We start from the raw sequence: 15160 nt of genomic DNA, 5'->3' as shown, positions 1-15160 counted from the left end.
CCCCCTCCAACCCTTGGAGTCCCTTTCTCCTCTAACCATAGCAAGGATTTAAAAAATATACAAGTAAGTTTTCAAAAGCCAAGTCGTATTCAAGTTCTACCTTACTAGCTGAACAACTTTAAGGAAAGCACAACCCACCTGGACCTGGTTTGCCTCTCTGTAAACTGTACCGCCTACCGCCTACCTGAGGGAGTTTTGTGGTAAGGAGCCGGATGTACCTACAAAAGCACGCGGCACGTCTTAAAACGCCGTACTAACGGTAGACATTTATGAAGACAGCGGGGTCCCATCTTCCCTCCCCGGTAGCACGTCTCGTCCAGAGCCCGCCCTTCTCCAGCCCACACCCTTACTGCGCCCTTGGCCCTGGGTCCCTCGGGACTGCGGCCGTGGGAGCCCCGGCCCCGCGCAGCTCCCTGCCGGCGACCCGCGCCCTCCTTCCTTCCTCGCCCGGACGGACGCACTTCCGGCGGATGTGGGGGGAGCGGCTCCCGGAAACGGAAGTGAGCGGCGGGCCGGCTGACGGTAACCAGGTTGAGAGGCTGTTCCCAGAGCGGGCTGAAGATGGTGAGTCTCCCCGACCGCCCGAATTCAGGCGGGCTGGGCACCGAGGCCCGGCGGGCACAAGCTGCCACCTCCCAACTCCCTCCGGCTGACGCTGCAGCATGGGGATGGAGGCCGGCCTCGCGCGCCATAATCTGTCTAGTCACGGGGTCGGGCGGCTCGTGGCTGGCTCGAGGGTCCAGCCCAGGCTCCGTTCCCGCGAGCGGCGATTCGGTTTTAGCCTCTTCCTCGTTGTCCTCTCCGGGTGGCTTACGTGTTCCTGTCCCCGAGTCCCTCTGCAGGCCAGGGCAGGGCCGGGCCCCTTCCCCATAATTGGCGTGGAGCTGGGAAGGGCGAACCCGAAAAGCGACGTCTGTGGGGTTACCGACCACTTTCCCAGGGGTAACTTCTCCTCCCCCCAAAGCCCTCAACCTTCCCGCCACCCCCGGCTCTTGTCACTGGTTGATAACCAACCCACAACTATAGGTCGTATTTATGCAATTCGGCCTCACGTTACAAACGTTTTTCAGTCTGTATTATGCCGTGTGTTGGAAGGGAAAATCAGTTATTACTCCGTTTGTCATGTTAGTGTATCTCTCCGCTTTCCTCTCTCTCCTGCCTCTCTTGCTCCCTCTTCTCTCTCCCCACTTTCTCTTTCTCTTTTACTTAAAAGTTGTGATATTTGGGAAGACTTCTGAGTCACCGTTGCTTCCTATCAGCACTGCTGGTAGGCCATCCTAAAAAACTTCTGTTGGTAAATATTGCCAATCGTTGTAGAGAAGTGTGGTAAGCATTGTCAAATGTAACTGTTTATTAGGTGTTCATAGATTTGTTTCTGCTATTGTATTAGAAAACTTAAGTACTAATCCTGATAGTTTATAGAAGGCAATTGGAAAGATAACAGTAGAACCCAGGGATCAGAATTCCCCCATTCTTTGTGCATACAAGGAAGAACTTCTCTGTTGTCACTTTACAGTAAAGCATCCTGGCAGGAGGAGAATGTCAGTGTAGGATAGTAGTGTAAGATAAAATTTGGAAAGCCACAACCACATAGCTCTAGTCCTGGAAGGAGGTTAGTACCTGGTGCACATGAGTAAAAAGGTTCGGAGAGGTGCATGCCTGGCTTGCAGTCACAAAGTGACAGCCTAAATAGACTCCAGGATTTTTTCCTTATCCACCGAGACTTCTTGTATGTAGGGAAGTAGGAACCTGCTATGCAGATTCTTGGAGTTGCAGGCTAAGGACCCTGGATTTTATTCTTTGATAAATCACTGAAAGGTTTTTGTTTATTTATTAGCAGTTTTGGTAGGAGAGGTTGCGTGGTTTAGGGAAAAAAGCTCGATGTGCAAAATTGGAAAATAGATGAGTTTAAATCAAGAAGACCCAGGGGAGTACTGTTGAAATTATCCCAGTGTGAGAACCTGGACAGGATGATAAAGAGCCTTACCAAATAAAATATACAAATAAATTAAGAAATCAGTTAACAAGCTAGTGTTCCAGAATAGTTTCTCCTAGAATAGTAAGATTAAATACCATACTACTTGTAGCTGTTTTGCATTTTTCTGCTGAACTGCAGGGATATTATATTTGATCATTCAGTAGTTGAAAGTCCGCATCTTGCGCTCTGTTATTTTACTATGTCTTATTTGCTTGTTGATATGTCTTCATTAAATTAAGCTTTAGGAAGTAGGCATGTATCTTCAGCACCTAGCAGAGCACCTGACACATAATAGGTATCTAATAAGTATTTGGTGATTTGAAAGTTTCATGGTACAGATATCTAGGATGATAATATTTCAATTCCAAATACACTTTTTTTGTTTCTTTTCAATTTTTTGATTTACACTATCCTGATTGGATACACTTTTATAGGTAAGACCCTCCTCTTACACTAAACCAAACCCTCTGAAATTCCCCTTTTCTTAGTTTGTTACCTTTTCTAGTTATCCTGTCTGTTCTTAATTCCATTTCTTTAATATTCTTCCTTGTCCTTAAGGATGCTGTCTTCAACTTTTCCATTCTGTTAAACATTTCAACCTAAGGGGGAGGAGATTTTTTCAGTGAAAGCAAATCTGATACATCATACTAAAACACTTCAGGGGCTCTCTATCATTTTAGAATGTAAACTTTCCATTTTTTAATTTTGCCAGCCTTTACTTCTATCTCATACATGTATTTAATCATTTCAACTACTTGTAGCTTGTTCATTTATACTTTCATACCTATTTCTTTTTTGCTGAAATGCTTTTCTATCTGGCAGCATTCAAAGTTCAGCCCAGGAATCTTTTCACACCCAAATTTGGTATTACCCTTGCTACCTTGCTTATCCATCTAGCATATCTAATTGTCTAGATGGTGGGAACATTAAGAGTGCAGTCTTTATCTTTTCTCTCTCCTGATCAGTGATTTTTACATAGGGTGTGTGTATGTGTGTAAATTCTTTTAATTTGTGTTGTAGAATGCCAGAGGACTTGGATCTCAGCTAAAGGACAGTATTCCAGTTACTGAACTTTCAGCAAGTGGGCCTTTTGAAAATCACGATCTTCTTCGGAAAGGGTATATGGGAGTCATGGTTTCGACTTTGTTGTAATAAAATGTTGCTGTGGGGAATATTCTTTAAATATTTTGATAGGCTACAAATATATTTAATGCAGGAAGTAGCAAGAAATGATCCCTGCATGGTGTGTAGAAGTGGACGGGTTTACATGTTTTCTGTAGTAGAAGAAGCACTTATCAAAGTACTAGAGTCCCAGGATAGTGCATCTTCCTAGTAGATGTTACCCAGTAGCATGATTTGGTAGGATTCTTCTTTTTCCTACTGACAATAGAATAAAGAGAAAATGGCTCTCCAAGTTAGTTACTGGAGTATTTTCCTTTTCTCTGGAGGACTAGAACATAGCACTTAAGAGGATGACTATGGGCTCAGGCTCCCTGGATTTAGATCCTGGCTCTGCTATTTGTCAGATGTATGCCTTTGGACAAGTTACTTAATTGCTCTGAGTCTCAGTGTGCTCAGCTATGAAATAGGGTTAATAATAGTATATTTCTTATTTTGAGGAATATATGAATTAATACCTGAAAAATACTTAGAGTGATACCTGCCATTTGTAAGCACTCAGTAAGTGTTGGCTGTTGCTATTTTTCTTTTCTAGTTTTAGGTCACAAAATGTTTGTTTTTTGTTTGGGCATATAGTTCTATGAATTTTAATACACATATCAATTCCTGTTATTATCACCATAGTCAAAATTTATTATCCTTAAAAATTCCAAATTCCTTCTCTTTTTGGTACTGGGGATCAAACCCTAGGCCTTGTGCATGCTAATCATATGCTATACCACTGAGCTATACCCTAGCCCCTGTGCAGTACTTTATGATCAAATCCTTAATAGAATTGAGCTGTGGGTATTGAATGATATGTAATCTCCCTTTTAAATGTTATTTTTTCCCCCTCTTCTCTCTAGTTTTTCTTGTGTGAAAAATGAGCTTTTGCCCAGTCATCCTCTTGAATTATCAGAAAAAAATGTAAGTGTATTACCTGTGTGTTTATTTTTATTCTCCAGTACAAAAATACTTTCAGCAATGCTTTTTCTGTTTGATTTTACTAAACCAATTCTGGTATTCAGGATTTGACCTGGAGGCCTTATTTAATCTCCTGTACAATAAGCTTTCAAATTATCAATTTATAGTGAAATGGTAACTTTACTAAAACTCCCTTTTTATGTATCATTTTCTGTCTTTTTCATAGATATTTCAGAAAATTGTCACTCCATTCGTCTCACAATAATTTTCTCATTTGATAAACTAAATCTTCCTTTGCCAGTTTTGCTGCAGACATCCAAGTCCATATCCCAGCTTTAACGTGTTTCTCAGACCTTCAATTTCTGAGTTACTGAGGTACATATCTATCAGACACAGTAGATACACATATTAATATGACATAATACTCAACCTTAAGAAACTTACATTTTAATGGGGAGGATTCATAAAGCATTAGAAGGGAGCAAGGATGCTGCATCTGTTTCTGATTAGGGCTTTGGAAAGTTTTGTAGAGGTGAGGACATTTGAACAGTTAGCTCAGTATTCATCAGGGTAAGGAAAGGTTGTTCACATAGAGGGAATAGCATGCACATATGTTTTAAAGACAGCTTTAATGGTTTTATAATAAGAAAGGTACAGTGTGCCGTGTCACTCAGGTAACAGGGTAAAGGCTCAGCTTTTCCTGTTTTTGTTTTTATTTTTCCTTCTCTCTTTAGCAAAGGGAAAGACTACTATAAGAAAGGGTAGAACAAATAATGAAATTAAGAAATTGGGAAAAGTTTTCAAGTAACAATAATTGTGCCTGGGATAAACCTCATTGGCTATGATACTGCCACTACACAAAGCTGGAATTATGAAATTGACGTTCATATAAAATGAGAATAGAGCTCCTTGCTTTAAGTGCATTCAGGTTTAAGGCTCAGAAGTTGACAGCCCAGAGTAGACTTAAAAGTATATGAGCATGATTATAAAACTAATCTATCATCTTTGAGAAATAATGGAACAAAAATTACCTATAGACTGAAGATGGATAAATACTTCACTTTTCTAAAAGGGATCTAATCGAAGAGTAGACTGTTAAGTAGATGGCTATAAGCATTTAGTAAAGTAAGCAGTGATCAACAGCAAGTGAATGAGCTAGTACACAGTTAATCTTAAATTCAAGGATAAGATGGTAAATTATGGACTGAGTGAGAATAATGCAGTGTGAGTTGTTTATGGTTGATAACTGCCCAGACAGCAGTGATTAAGGAATTGTCAATTCAGAGGGATACTTTGATAGGGATCTTCACCTCTTCCTGTATCTTAGGTAGTGAGAGCAAGCACTTAGGAAGGCTGGGTGTCTTATAAAGACTTGAGTGTAAATTTATACACAAAAGTATAAGTTTGGTTTTTGGAAGAAAAAGCTGGAAAGGATAGTTTATTTTGATAAATAATTATACTATGTCACAGAAGCAAAATAAACCTTAGGGTAGGCTATAACTTTAAAAAAAGGTATTTGCTGAGGTGAGTCCGAAGTTTCACTTTTGGTTGAAAAAAATGAGGTACACACATTTAGGTGGAGAAAACCTGACTTGCATAAAACTTGACAGTACATGCCAGCAGATTATGTTAGCTTTTAAAGAACAGTTAATACGATCTTGGCCTTTATTAATAATAAGACAGGGCTCAAATCAAGGAGAATTATATTCTTACTTTCCTATGTGAGAGTGGCCATTAGATCTGGAGTATTGGTTCTATTTGAGCAGTATGTTATGTTAAGAGAAACTGAAAAATCTGAATGAGACTGGCCAGGATGGTAAAAGAGTCTAAAACTTCTTTTATCTTGGAGACTCTGGCTTAGGTCTACTCTCTCTGTGTTTCTTAATCACTTAAACCAGCTAATGGCAACCTCTCTTTCTTGAAATTTTGGGGCACTTACTGTTTCTTGAATTTCTTTAGCCTGAGTGGTATAATTGAACTACATAGGCACTAGGCTTATTAACTAAGCAGATTTGAGCAAATTGCTTAATATCCCTCAAATGTTGGTCTTCTCTTCTGTAAAGTGGAGTTGGTAGTAGCCTATCCCTTGGCATATTGCTGGCCTTTGTTGCTCTCCATTATTAAGAGCTGCAGTGGTGACAGTGATGGAAGGTGACCTTTAGCATCTGCACCAGTGATTCTCAAGTAGGGGTGGGAGTTTGCACAGTTCAGACGGCAATGTCTGAATATGTTTTTGATTCTTACAACTGGCATGACTGGGGACAGGAGGAGGTTGTTAATATTGGTAAGCCCAGGGACTCTGCTAAACATTACTGCAGTGCACAGGACAGAATTACCTGGCCCAAGATATCGGTAGTTCCAACAGTTGAGAACCCTCGATCTGTTTGTATTGTCTTCCCAACTAGATTCTGAGCAACTTTAGGGTAGACTGCTCTGTTTTATGTATCACCACAGAGCCCAGTTTTTACATGTTTGCTAATTCATGTGGTGATAAAGGTAACATTACAAGTTGGGTGTATTCATCAAAGTTTATATAAATTAAATTTTCCTACATCACATTATATTTACTTATCATAAGGGTAACTAAAGAAAATTCTTCCCTTAAAACTTCCCTGAGGATCATCTATTAAAATTTTGTTATATCATGCTAAAGTGATTAAAAACTATATTGCTAGACCCCTTATTTTTTCAAATTTCTTATGTGTTGCCCCAGTCATATCCCAAGCGGCACTGATCTCTTAATAGGTTTTGTAGGAAAATGATTTTTTTGATGACTGTTAGAAGCAAATTTTACAGAGGGAGTATAGTGTAATAAAAAATAACAAAAAGTCATTTTACTTCATTATAATTACCTTGGTTCACACAGATCTTTATAGCTGTCTGTTTGCATATTATATTCACTGCCTTGAGAACCAATTTGGGCAACTTATGTTTTAGAATCAAGACAAGTTGAATCATTTTGCCTGAAGTACATTAGATTAGGATCGAAATTTTGTAGAAGTACTGTTGGAGCTTAGTAAGACTACGATTCCAGAAAAGAACCTACTGATTTGTGCCTAATGCAAATTGATTAGGCTTTTCACAATTTGTTTTCCCTGAATTAACTCCCCAGAAAAGTGAAGTTTAAATATTGCAGTTTAATTAACAAGATACTATGATGATTTAGCTATCTCTTTTATGAATTCCTTTGAAATTTATGACTTTGTACTTAAAGATTCACTATCTCAGTGGATTATGCATTATAAATGTATAGGATTATCCATTATAAATATACATTTGCAATGTGAAACACATTCCCTAATTTATTAGTCTTACAAATTTAGGTAACAAATTTACATTGGTAAACTATACCTGCAGGCTGGATAAAATATAGATAAATATTCTAAAATTTATCAAAGGAATTAATAAAAGCACTTTGTTTCAGTTATGGATGTTAAAATCCTTCATCTAAGTATTGAGTTTTGTATGTACCAATGCTGTTTTGAAAGCAGAATGTTGAGCATAACATTTACAATTACATTATCTTTTGTAGTTTCAGCTCAACCAAGATAAAATGAATTTTTCCACACTGAGGAACATCCAGGGTCTGTTTGCTCCCCTGAAATTACAAATGGAATTCAAGGCAGTGCAGCAGGTAAGCTTATGGATCTCTTATGTCCCACCTGTGTTTATGTTAGTCATAAGGAATTCTGTTTGCTGACAGCTATTCTAACCTTACTTTCTCTGCTCCCTTAAGACCCATTCTACTTCTCTTTTTATAACATAGACCTTGGTTTCTACTTCATAGAAGAAAAAGAAATCACTAAATAGAAAACTTCTTCAAATTATGTGCATGGCATCTGAACGCTTATCTGTATCAGCTTTTGTGGTTTTCTGCTTTTTTGATTTCTGTTAATTTGAGATGCTCTAGGAGAACTCAGGTGGTGGTATTGAGTATTCAGTATGTGTATAGCTGAGTACATTACATTTGTTACTAAGAAATAAATACTTGGAAGATGTCCTTCCAGGCATGTAAAAACTGTCTCCCTGACTATGCTCTAGATTCTGTTACATCATACTACTTAAAGGAATTCCCTTGATCGGGGTCCTGTCTGCAGCTGACTTTTTTCTTTTTTTTTTTTCTGGTGGCTCTAGGGTGTGAACTCAGGGTCTTGTGCTTGCTAGGCAAATGGTCTACCATTTGAGTCACACCCCAGCCACTTTTGCTTTAGTTATTTTCTGAATAGGGTCTTGCATTTTTGCCTGATAGGCCTGGACCACAATCCTCCTATTTACACCTCCTGCATAGCTGGGATGATAGGTACACACTACTGTAATCAGCCGTTATTGGTTGAGCTGGGGTTCTTGCTAACTTTGCCCAGGCTGTCCTCAAAGTGTAATCCCCCCAATCTTTGTCTCCCTAGTAGCTGGGTTTGTAGGCATGAGCTTCCATGCCTAGCTTTTAGCTGACAAGGTTAGCCTCTCCTCTTGCTCTGTCTCATCAGCAGCATTTACACATATCGATTCCTTTGTCTTTTAAAATAAAACAAAAATTGTATCAATCCTGAATTTCTTTACACTCCTCTCTCACACTAAGTGTGCTGCTGCAAATTGAGCTTCTTAAAAAAGTTGTCTATGCTTTCTATTACCTATAGTCCTTTACCTCCTGAATCTGCTCTGAAACAATGCAGTCTTTTTCTTATCCTTATTTTACTCGAACTCTGTGTAGTATTTGACACTCATGGCCTCTTATCTTTTTCCCTTGACTCTTAGAACACATACTTACTTAATGTCTCAGGTTTCTCATTGTAGGTTCCTTTTGTTTAATGTGTTAACCTGAAATACCAGTTGTCTTAGTACCATTCTTTGGTACTCTCCTCACCTTATTTTCTACCTGTTCCTGTTTCTTCAGTTAGGATTTATATTCTGTTGATCCTCAAATTACAATTCTCATGAGCTGTAAACCCACAGGCTATAGCAATTGGAAGTTCCTGGGTACCTCAAATTTCACATGTACACATACAGAATAAGTCTTTGTTCCTCACACACTTTTTATCGTGTATGAATAGGTTTCTGCCTAAGGCAAAAATTGGGGTATTAGCCTTGGTTATCTCTCTCAGCACTTCGTCCTCAACTCCTTCCCTACCCCTAAAACATCTAGCCCATTACTTGATCTCTTTTCCATCTCTACTACGTTGTTTCTCACCCCTGCCATACTTCATTTGTATTTTTGCACCACTCACCCCTGCTGTCCCTCCAGCCCATTATTGACACTATAGCTGGAATAGCCTCTGTAAAACATTTGATCTTGTTACTCTCCTTACTTTGCTCTCAAAATAGCACCCAACTTCTTAACATTGCTCTGTTTATCAGTTGGCTTCTTGTTTCCTACCATAATCTCACACCCTCCTAAACTACCTGCAATTTCCTAATTACTTTCAGCTTTTAGCTTTTGCACATGTTTTTCCTACCCATGGGGATTTTTTTTCCTCTGATCTAGCTATAAAATTGTGTCTTAATCATTCTGGAAGCTACTTAAAGGAGCTCTAAAAAGAACATGGCTTTATGTGAGAATAACTTGGGTCTGAATCTTTAGTTTTTAAAATTTAAGTTATAGACTATTTTGAACCTCAGGTCTTTTTTGTTTGTTTTTAATGTGAAATAGAAGAGCAGTTAGAATAGCATAGGGTTGTTCTGAAGATTAAATGAAATATATGTTTGGCACAGAATTGTTAGCTTCCTTTTTTATTTTCTTGTCTATACTCAGATTTCAACTGCATTATTGCTCATATTTTGGGCCTGAGTTTTAACATTTAATTCAAAATCTCTGCCCGGAACTTTGACTCTTTCCTTTTGATCCCTATACTTTTGCAATCCCTGCTTTTGATGCCTTATCAGAATGGTATCTTGGCTCTAACTACCTGCCAGACCCTTTGCTGTTTGGTTTAATTTACAGGCTCCTGTTTCTCTTTCTTCCCATTCATCCTCTTTTCTTCTCATTCTTTTTTTGTTGTTTTTTGTTTTTTGGTTGAAAAATCTAGAGAAAATTTTCCACACCGTAAAGATTTAAATAATTCCAAAGGCCATTAGTAATTAAAAAATAATATCTTTATTCCAGACACATTTTGGAGTCATAACTGCCTCCTTAGATTATGAAGGTATGATTATTTTTAGAGTCCTTAGTCACTGACCACCTATTACTCTTTTGGCAGTATCTAAAATTATCACATTGACTTCTGATTATAACTTCTGGACAAGTGACAAAGAAAAGAAAGACTGAAATTTGGCTTGGTTACTTTAAAGGTTGTTGAGTACCAGCCATGTGTCAGTGACTATACTAAATATGTGCCTTGCAACACCATACCATAGCTTTGGGAGGAAGATTGCATTCTCCAGTTTCATAGATGAAGCGGCTGGGGCTGCAGTGAGTCAGGAAATCATGCACAAGGCTGTATGACTGGCTACATAATGAGTCAGAGACTGAATCTCCATCACTCTGCTTCCACAGCCTGTGCTTTCTCCACTAAACTGCACTTAGGTACAGTCTACAATACAATATGTATCTCTGTCTTTAGCTGTCTGTATATTTAATACTAGAAAAAAAGAGATCCCATTAGTTTGGAGTGACATTGTGTTTTTAAAGGCTTCAGAAGTGACTGGTTCGCATTTCTGGTTGCTACTACTGTTTGAAAGTGTTATACCTTATGTTTGTACTGTGAGCAGTACAAAACGATGTACAAATGGAGTATTTGTTTACTAAGTAGTATAATGTTCTCACCAAGTTGGGATTTCTTCAGGAATTTGATTATTCCATGTGTATCTGGAACAAAGCATGATGTTAGGCTCTGGGTTTTGCATTTCATCTTGGGGTATGTGTTGTAGTTTTCCTGGACGGAGCAAAGTTTCAAAAACATGCAAACCTGTTAATAAAAACTGCAATTTTACTGTCAACATATTTTAAAACTTGGTCTGTATTTAAAATGTGAGTCATTCTTTCCCAGTGGCTCAATTGCTGTTTCCTTAGTTTCATGGATTTTTCAAATAAAAGAGTGAAGAACATGAAATTAGATTACATGTTCTGGTTTTCCCCCCTTGGTTTTTCTAAACTTTCCTTTTATACTTTTACCAAAGGTTCAGCGTCTTCCATTTCTTTCAAGCTCAAACCTTTCACTGGATATTTTGAGGGGTAATGATGAAACTATTGGATTTGAAGATATTCTTAACGGTAAGTGTCATTCAGTACCTTTTTGGAGCTCTCTTTTATACAAGGTATTAGCAAACAAAACGGAATGCTTATTCCCACGGAGCTACAGCCAGTCGGATTCACTTGTATTGATTTATAGCAGTAAGGTAAATTTTAATGGTGATAACTGTTGTTTAACTTTTTCAGACTAAAGATTATGTTTGAAAACCTGAAGTTATAGTCATTTCAGTCAAGTTACAGTGGTTGTTATTTCATGTCCTGAATATTGAGGCTGATGTATTCGTCTAATACAGTATTTCTTGGGTGACTTAAACAGTGATTGTTGTTACAGTATTCACAGCATTTATGGGACTAATTTTTATAATGACTAGCATGAATAAGATAAAAGCTTCCTTAAAAAATAGTAACAGCCTCCCCCCCCCAGTAATTTTGTGCTTCTATATGTGGTGAATAGGAAAGAAGAGTCTGTCATTCTTAACAAAATTCTCTGAATAATTGTATTATGTATCAGATAAATGACTTTTAAGTAAGAACAATGCAATGCAGCATCCTCTGTTTCTTCTGGTTCTCAGGAAGATAAACAAATATAATCCTGTCCAGTATTGCCTCTGCTTGTAACACTCCAGCAGGGCAGGAGAAACAGAAAAACCCAACCGGATTAAGTTTTATTAGTTTTGCTTGGCTGCTGATGTCCGGTAAGGAAATGCCGTGGACACAACAGAAGTCTAGAGAGCCTCCTCTTTGAGAATCTTCTCAGAGAGAACTTTTTGAGTGCAGGAAAACCTGGGATTCCTAAGCTTGTTTAAAATTAGTTTAGGTCTGTATTCTTAACTTTTATCTACTTATAAAAATGAACTAATTTCAGAATCTTCTGCAATTCTGTATAAAGAAAGGACAAATTCTTTGACTTTTTGCATATTTATTCAAAATAGTCTGGAATATTCATTGTATGCAAGTATTGAGCTAGACTTTGGATATAAAAGAATGAAGAAGATAGTTATTTGTGCTTTCTAGTGGAGGAGACAAACATTAAACAGGGGGAAAAAAACAAATTACAGTGATAAAAAGGATGGTATTGGGTTGGGAAAGGCAAGCACCTCTGGGAATATGACACATAAGTTGATTGGTGAAAGGTACATGAATTAGTTGAGATAAAAGTAAGAGGAGGACTGTTTCAGGCAGAAGAAACAGTATGTCTAGAGTCTGTCTCTATCCTAGCAGCTAAAGAACTCTGAAGAGTTTGTGATCTGATCCTACTTATAAGCTAAGAAGTTGACTTACCATAATTTTATGGATGCTGGCAGAAGACAGTGTATTACTCATAGCAATAGCAGATGCCCAAATTATCAGCATTCTGGTTGGTCCCCTGAGCCCTACTTCCCACAAGACAGCATGAAAAAAGTTCAGGTGATGCCAGTAGAGGAGCCCCATCTTCAGTGCTCCTGAATCTTCTGATGGGAAGTACATCTGTCTGTCCTCTGTCTTCTGTGGCTGTTCACTTTAGAAACAGCCTTAAAAAGATAAAGTCACTGTGTCTTTTCCTAGAAGTTGCAGAATTGTGAGAGACCAATTGAGAATTGTCTTCACACATAAGAGCACTTTAAGAAGGCCCATATTACTGAACTTTTTTTTTTTGGCAGTACTAGGGGATGAACTCAGGGTCTCACACTTCCCATTTTGTTCCCTCATTCCAGGCATTTTTCTGTGTCTTCATACAAATACATGTAGTCAGAAAATACTTGGCATTGCTTTGTGTTTTTCCTTTTAACACAATTAGTATCTTAAAATATTTATGATATGCCATATATATTGATGGATCTTATTTTTTTCCTATTAACACAAAACAGTTTCTTTTATTCATGTACAGTCATCTTTTTAAAAAAAGTTTAGATGATGAATGGCTATTATATAAATAGCAGTTAATTACTAATAACCGTTACTAATAACAGTTACTAAGGCTACTTTGTGGTGTGACACCTGTAGAGAGGAGGGACTATTGTGACAATAAATTCCAGCCTCCTACGAGTTCGAGTGAAGAAGCAGCCACATGGTTAATACTGCACTGTTACCTTTGGTGTTGTCATGGTAATATGAATGGTACTCATTTTTACAAACTTAATTTTACAGTTTAGTTTATTAGGTTTTATTCTGTTTCTAGACCAACATTGGAGAGGACAAAGCAAAGTCCTCAGGGAGCTTTCTGTTAGTTTTAAAAACTCTGTTAGGTGTACTTACCACAGGCAAAATAATACTTTTATCTTATCTGTAAACATGAGTGAGTGAAGACTTTAAGGGTTTCTTAATTTGAATTCTATTTATGTTTGTGTATATGCAATGGTGAGGAAAATGATACAGATAAAATGTTTTCACAAATTAGATTAAGAGTTTGTTCCCCAGAGTTATCTGTGAAGCAAACTCTGATAAAGAAGAACCTTTTCAATCTGTTTTTTTCTTTTTAAATCAACTATATTGAGATATAACTAATATGACATCTGAGGCATTCATTACTAGGTGTATCATTCTGTGAGTTTTAAAAAATGCATAGGTGGGTCTCCTCAGTGAACTTCATCACCCTGTGGAATCACTGAATGTTTCCTTTTTTGAGTCTCTTAAAATTTTTGTTTTTGTTTGTTTTCAGATCCATCACAAAGTGAACTAATGGGAGAACCACACTTGATGGTGGAATATAAACTCGGTTTACTGTAATACATAGTGTGCTGGTCATGACTCAGAGGGGCTGCATCCTTGTGATAGAATGTCTTTTTTTGTGATTTGGTGTGTACACATTAAAGTACTGACACATGAGAATCTGTGTCAGTGATCATTTCAAACTGTTTGAGTCTTTGGTTGATGTCCATGTGACAGGTGAAAGTACTAAAGGGAGATGATTTTAAAGTTCATTTATAGTAAAACAGTAGCTTTCTATGTCTAAAGTATCATAAAACTGTCCACAGATTCCCATTCAGCCTCCTTCCTAGTTATTCCATAAATTTAATTTTAAATAACAGTGATTTGTTGTTTGTTTTATTATGGGGCTTAAACTCAGGACTTGTGCTTCTTAAGCAGGTGCTTTACCAGTTGAGCCACTCAGCCGGCCCTTAAATAACCATTATTAGTATTTGAATCTACACAGTTTTTAGAAGCAGAATAAACATTTGTTACTGATTTTGGTGACAGCACTTCAAATTGAGTACAGAAGATGCTATGTTTTAATGTAGTCTTTTAGAATGTTTGCTGTATTGATGCTATTTTACAATTAAAGTTATTCTTTGGTTCTTTCATGTTGAAAACTTTAAATTCAAAAGTTTTATTTTGGTCTGGTCTGTAAAATGAAAAACTAAGGCAACCAGCAGATATAGATTAAACTGTTGTACATCATAGACTTAATTTGTATTTAATATACAACCAAGCAGTATTCTATTAAAGAACAGTAAAATTCACTTTCCCTTGTTATGTGTCACAAGGTGCTTACATTCATACTATGCATCCATGAACAAAGTACAAACAAACAATTAGTTTGTTTAAATGAATTTTGCCATAGTTTTCTTTTTTTTTTTTTTTTTAATCAGTGTTTAACTGGGTGGTCCAGTCTGTTCTAGAACTTGCTGTCTTCCTGCCTTCTCCTGAGTGCTAGGATTACAGGCAAGTACTACTAACTCACTTTCTTATAAAGGTTTATGGACCTGGTATATAAAAATTAAAAGATTTTTAGAACTTTGGTAAATGGGTCATCTTTCCTTAATCCTAAAATATATTTAGATTATCATTCTTTCAGGACCATCTTTACTAGCTAAGTTTGTGATCTAAAACATTTGGCAATGTCTAGAGATGTTTTTGGTGTCACCATTAGGGGCAGGTTGCTGCTGGCATCTAGTGGGTGAAAGCCAGGAATGCAGCTAAGCATCCAAGACACACAG

The 15160-nt window shown here is 37.5% G+C and overlaps 1 protein-coding gene and 1 pseudogene across 1 annotated transcript; one reads left to right on the top strand and one right to left on the bottom strand.

Annotated features, from left to right (window-relative positions):
• Positions 1-404: 404 nt before the first annotated feature.
• On the top strand, positions 405-14051 carry Pomp (proteasome maturation protein). The gene is made up of 6 exons (XM_020176821.2): positions 405-564; positions 2999-3096; positions 4003-4063; positions 7593-7694; positions 11171-11264; positions 13882-14051. The coding sequence occupies exons 1-6, from the start codon at positions 562-564 to the stop codon at positions 13947-13949; spliced, it is 426 nt and encodes a 141-aa protein (XP_020032410.1). The 5' UTR covers positions 405-561; the 3' UTR covers positions 13950-14051.
• Positions 4810-4925, bottom strand: LOC141413082 (U4 spliceosomal RNA; annotated as a pseudogene).
• Positions 14052-15160: the final 1109 nt, after the last annotated feature.

This window comes from Castor canadensis, chromosome 10, assembly GCF_047511655.1.
Source record: "Castor canadensis chromosome 10, mCasCan1.hap1v2, whole genome shotgun sequence".
Lineage (NCBI taxonomy): Eukaryota > Metazoa > Chordata > Mammalia > Rodentia > Castoridae > Castor > Castor canadensis.
The sequence above is the reverse complement of the archived record's forward strand: the minus strand, read 5'-3'. Positions and strand labels throughout refer to the sequence as shown.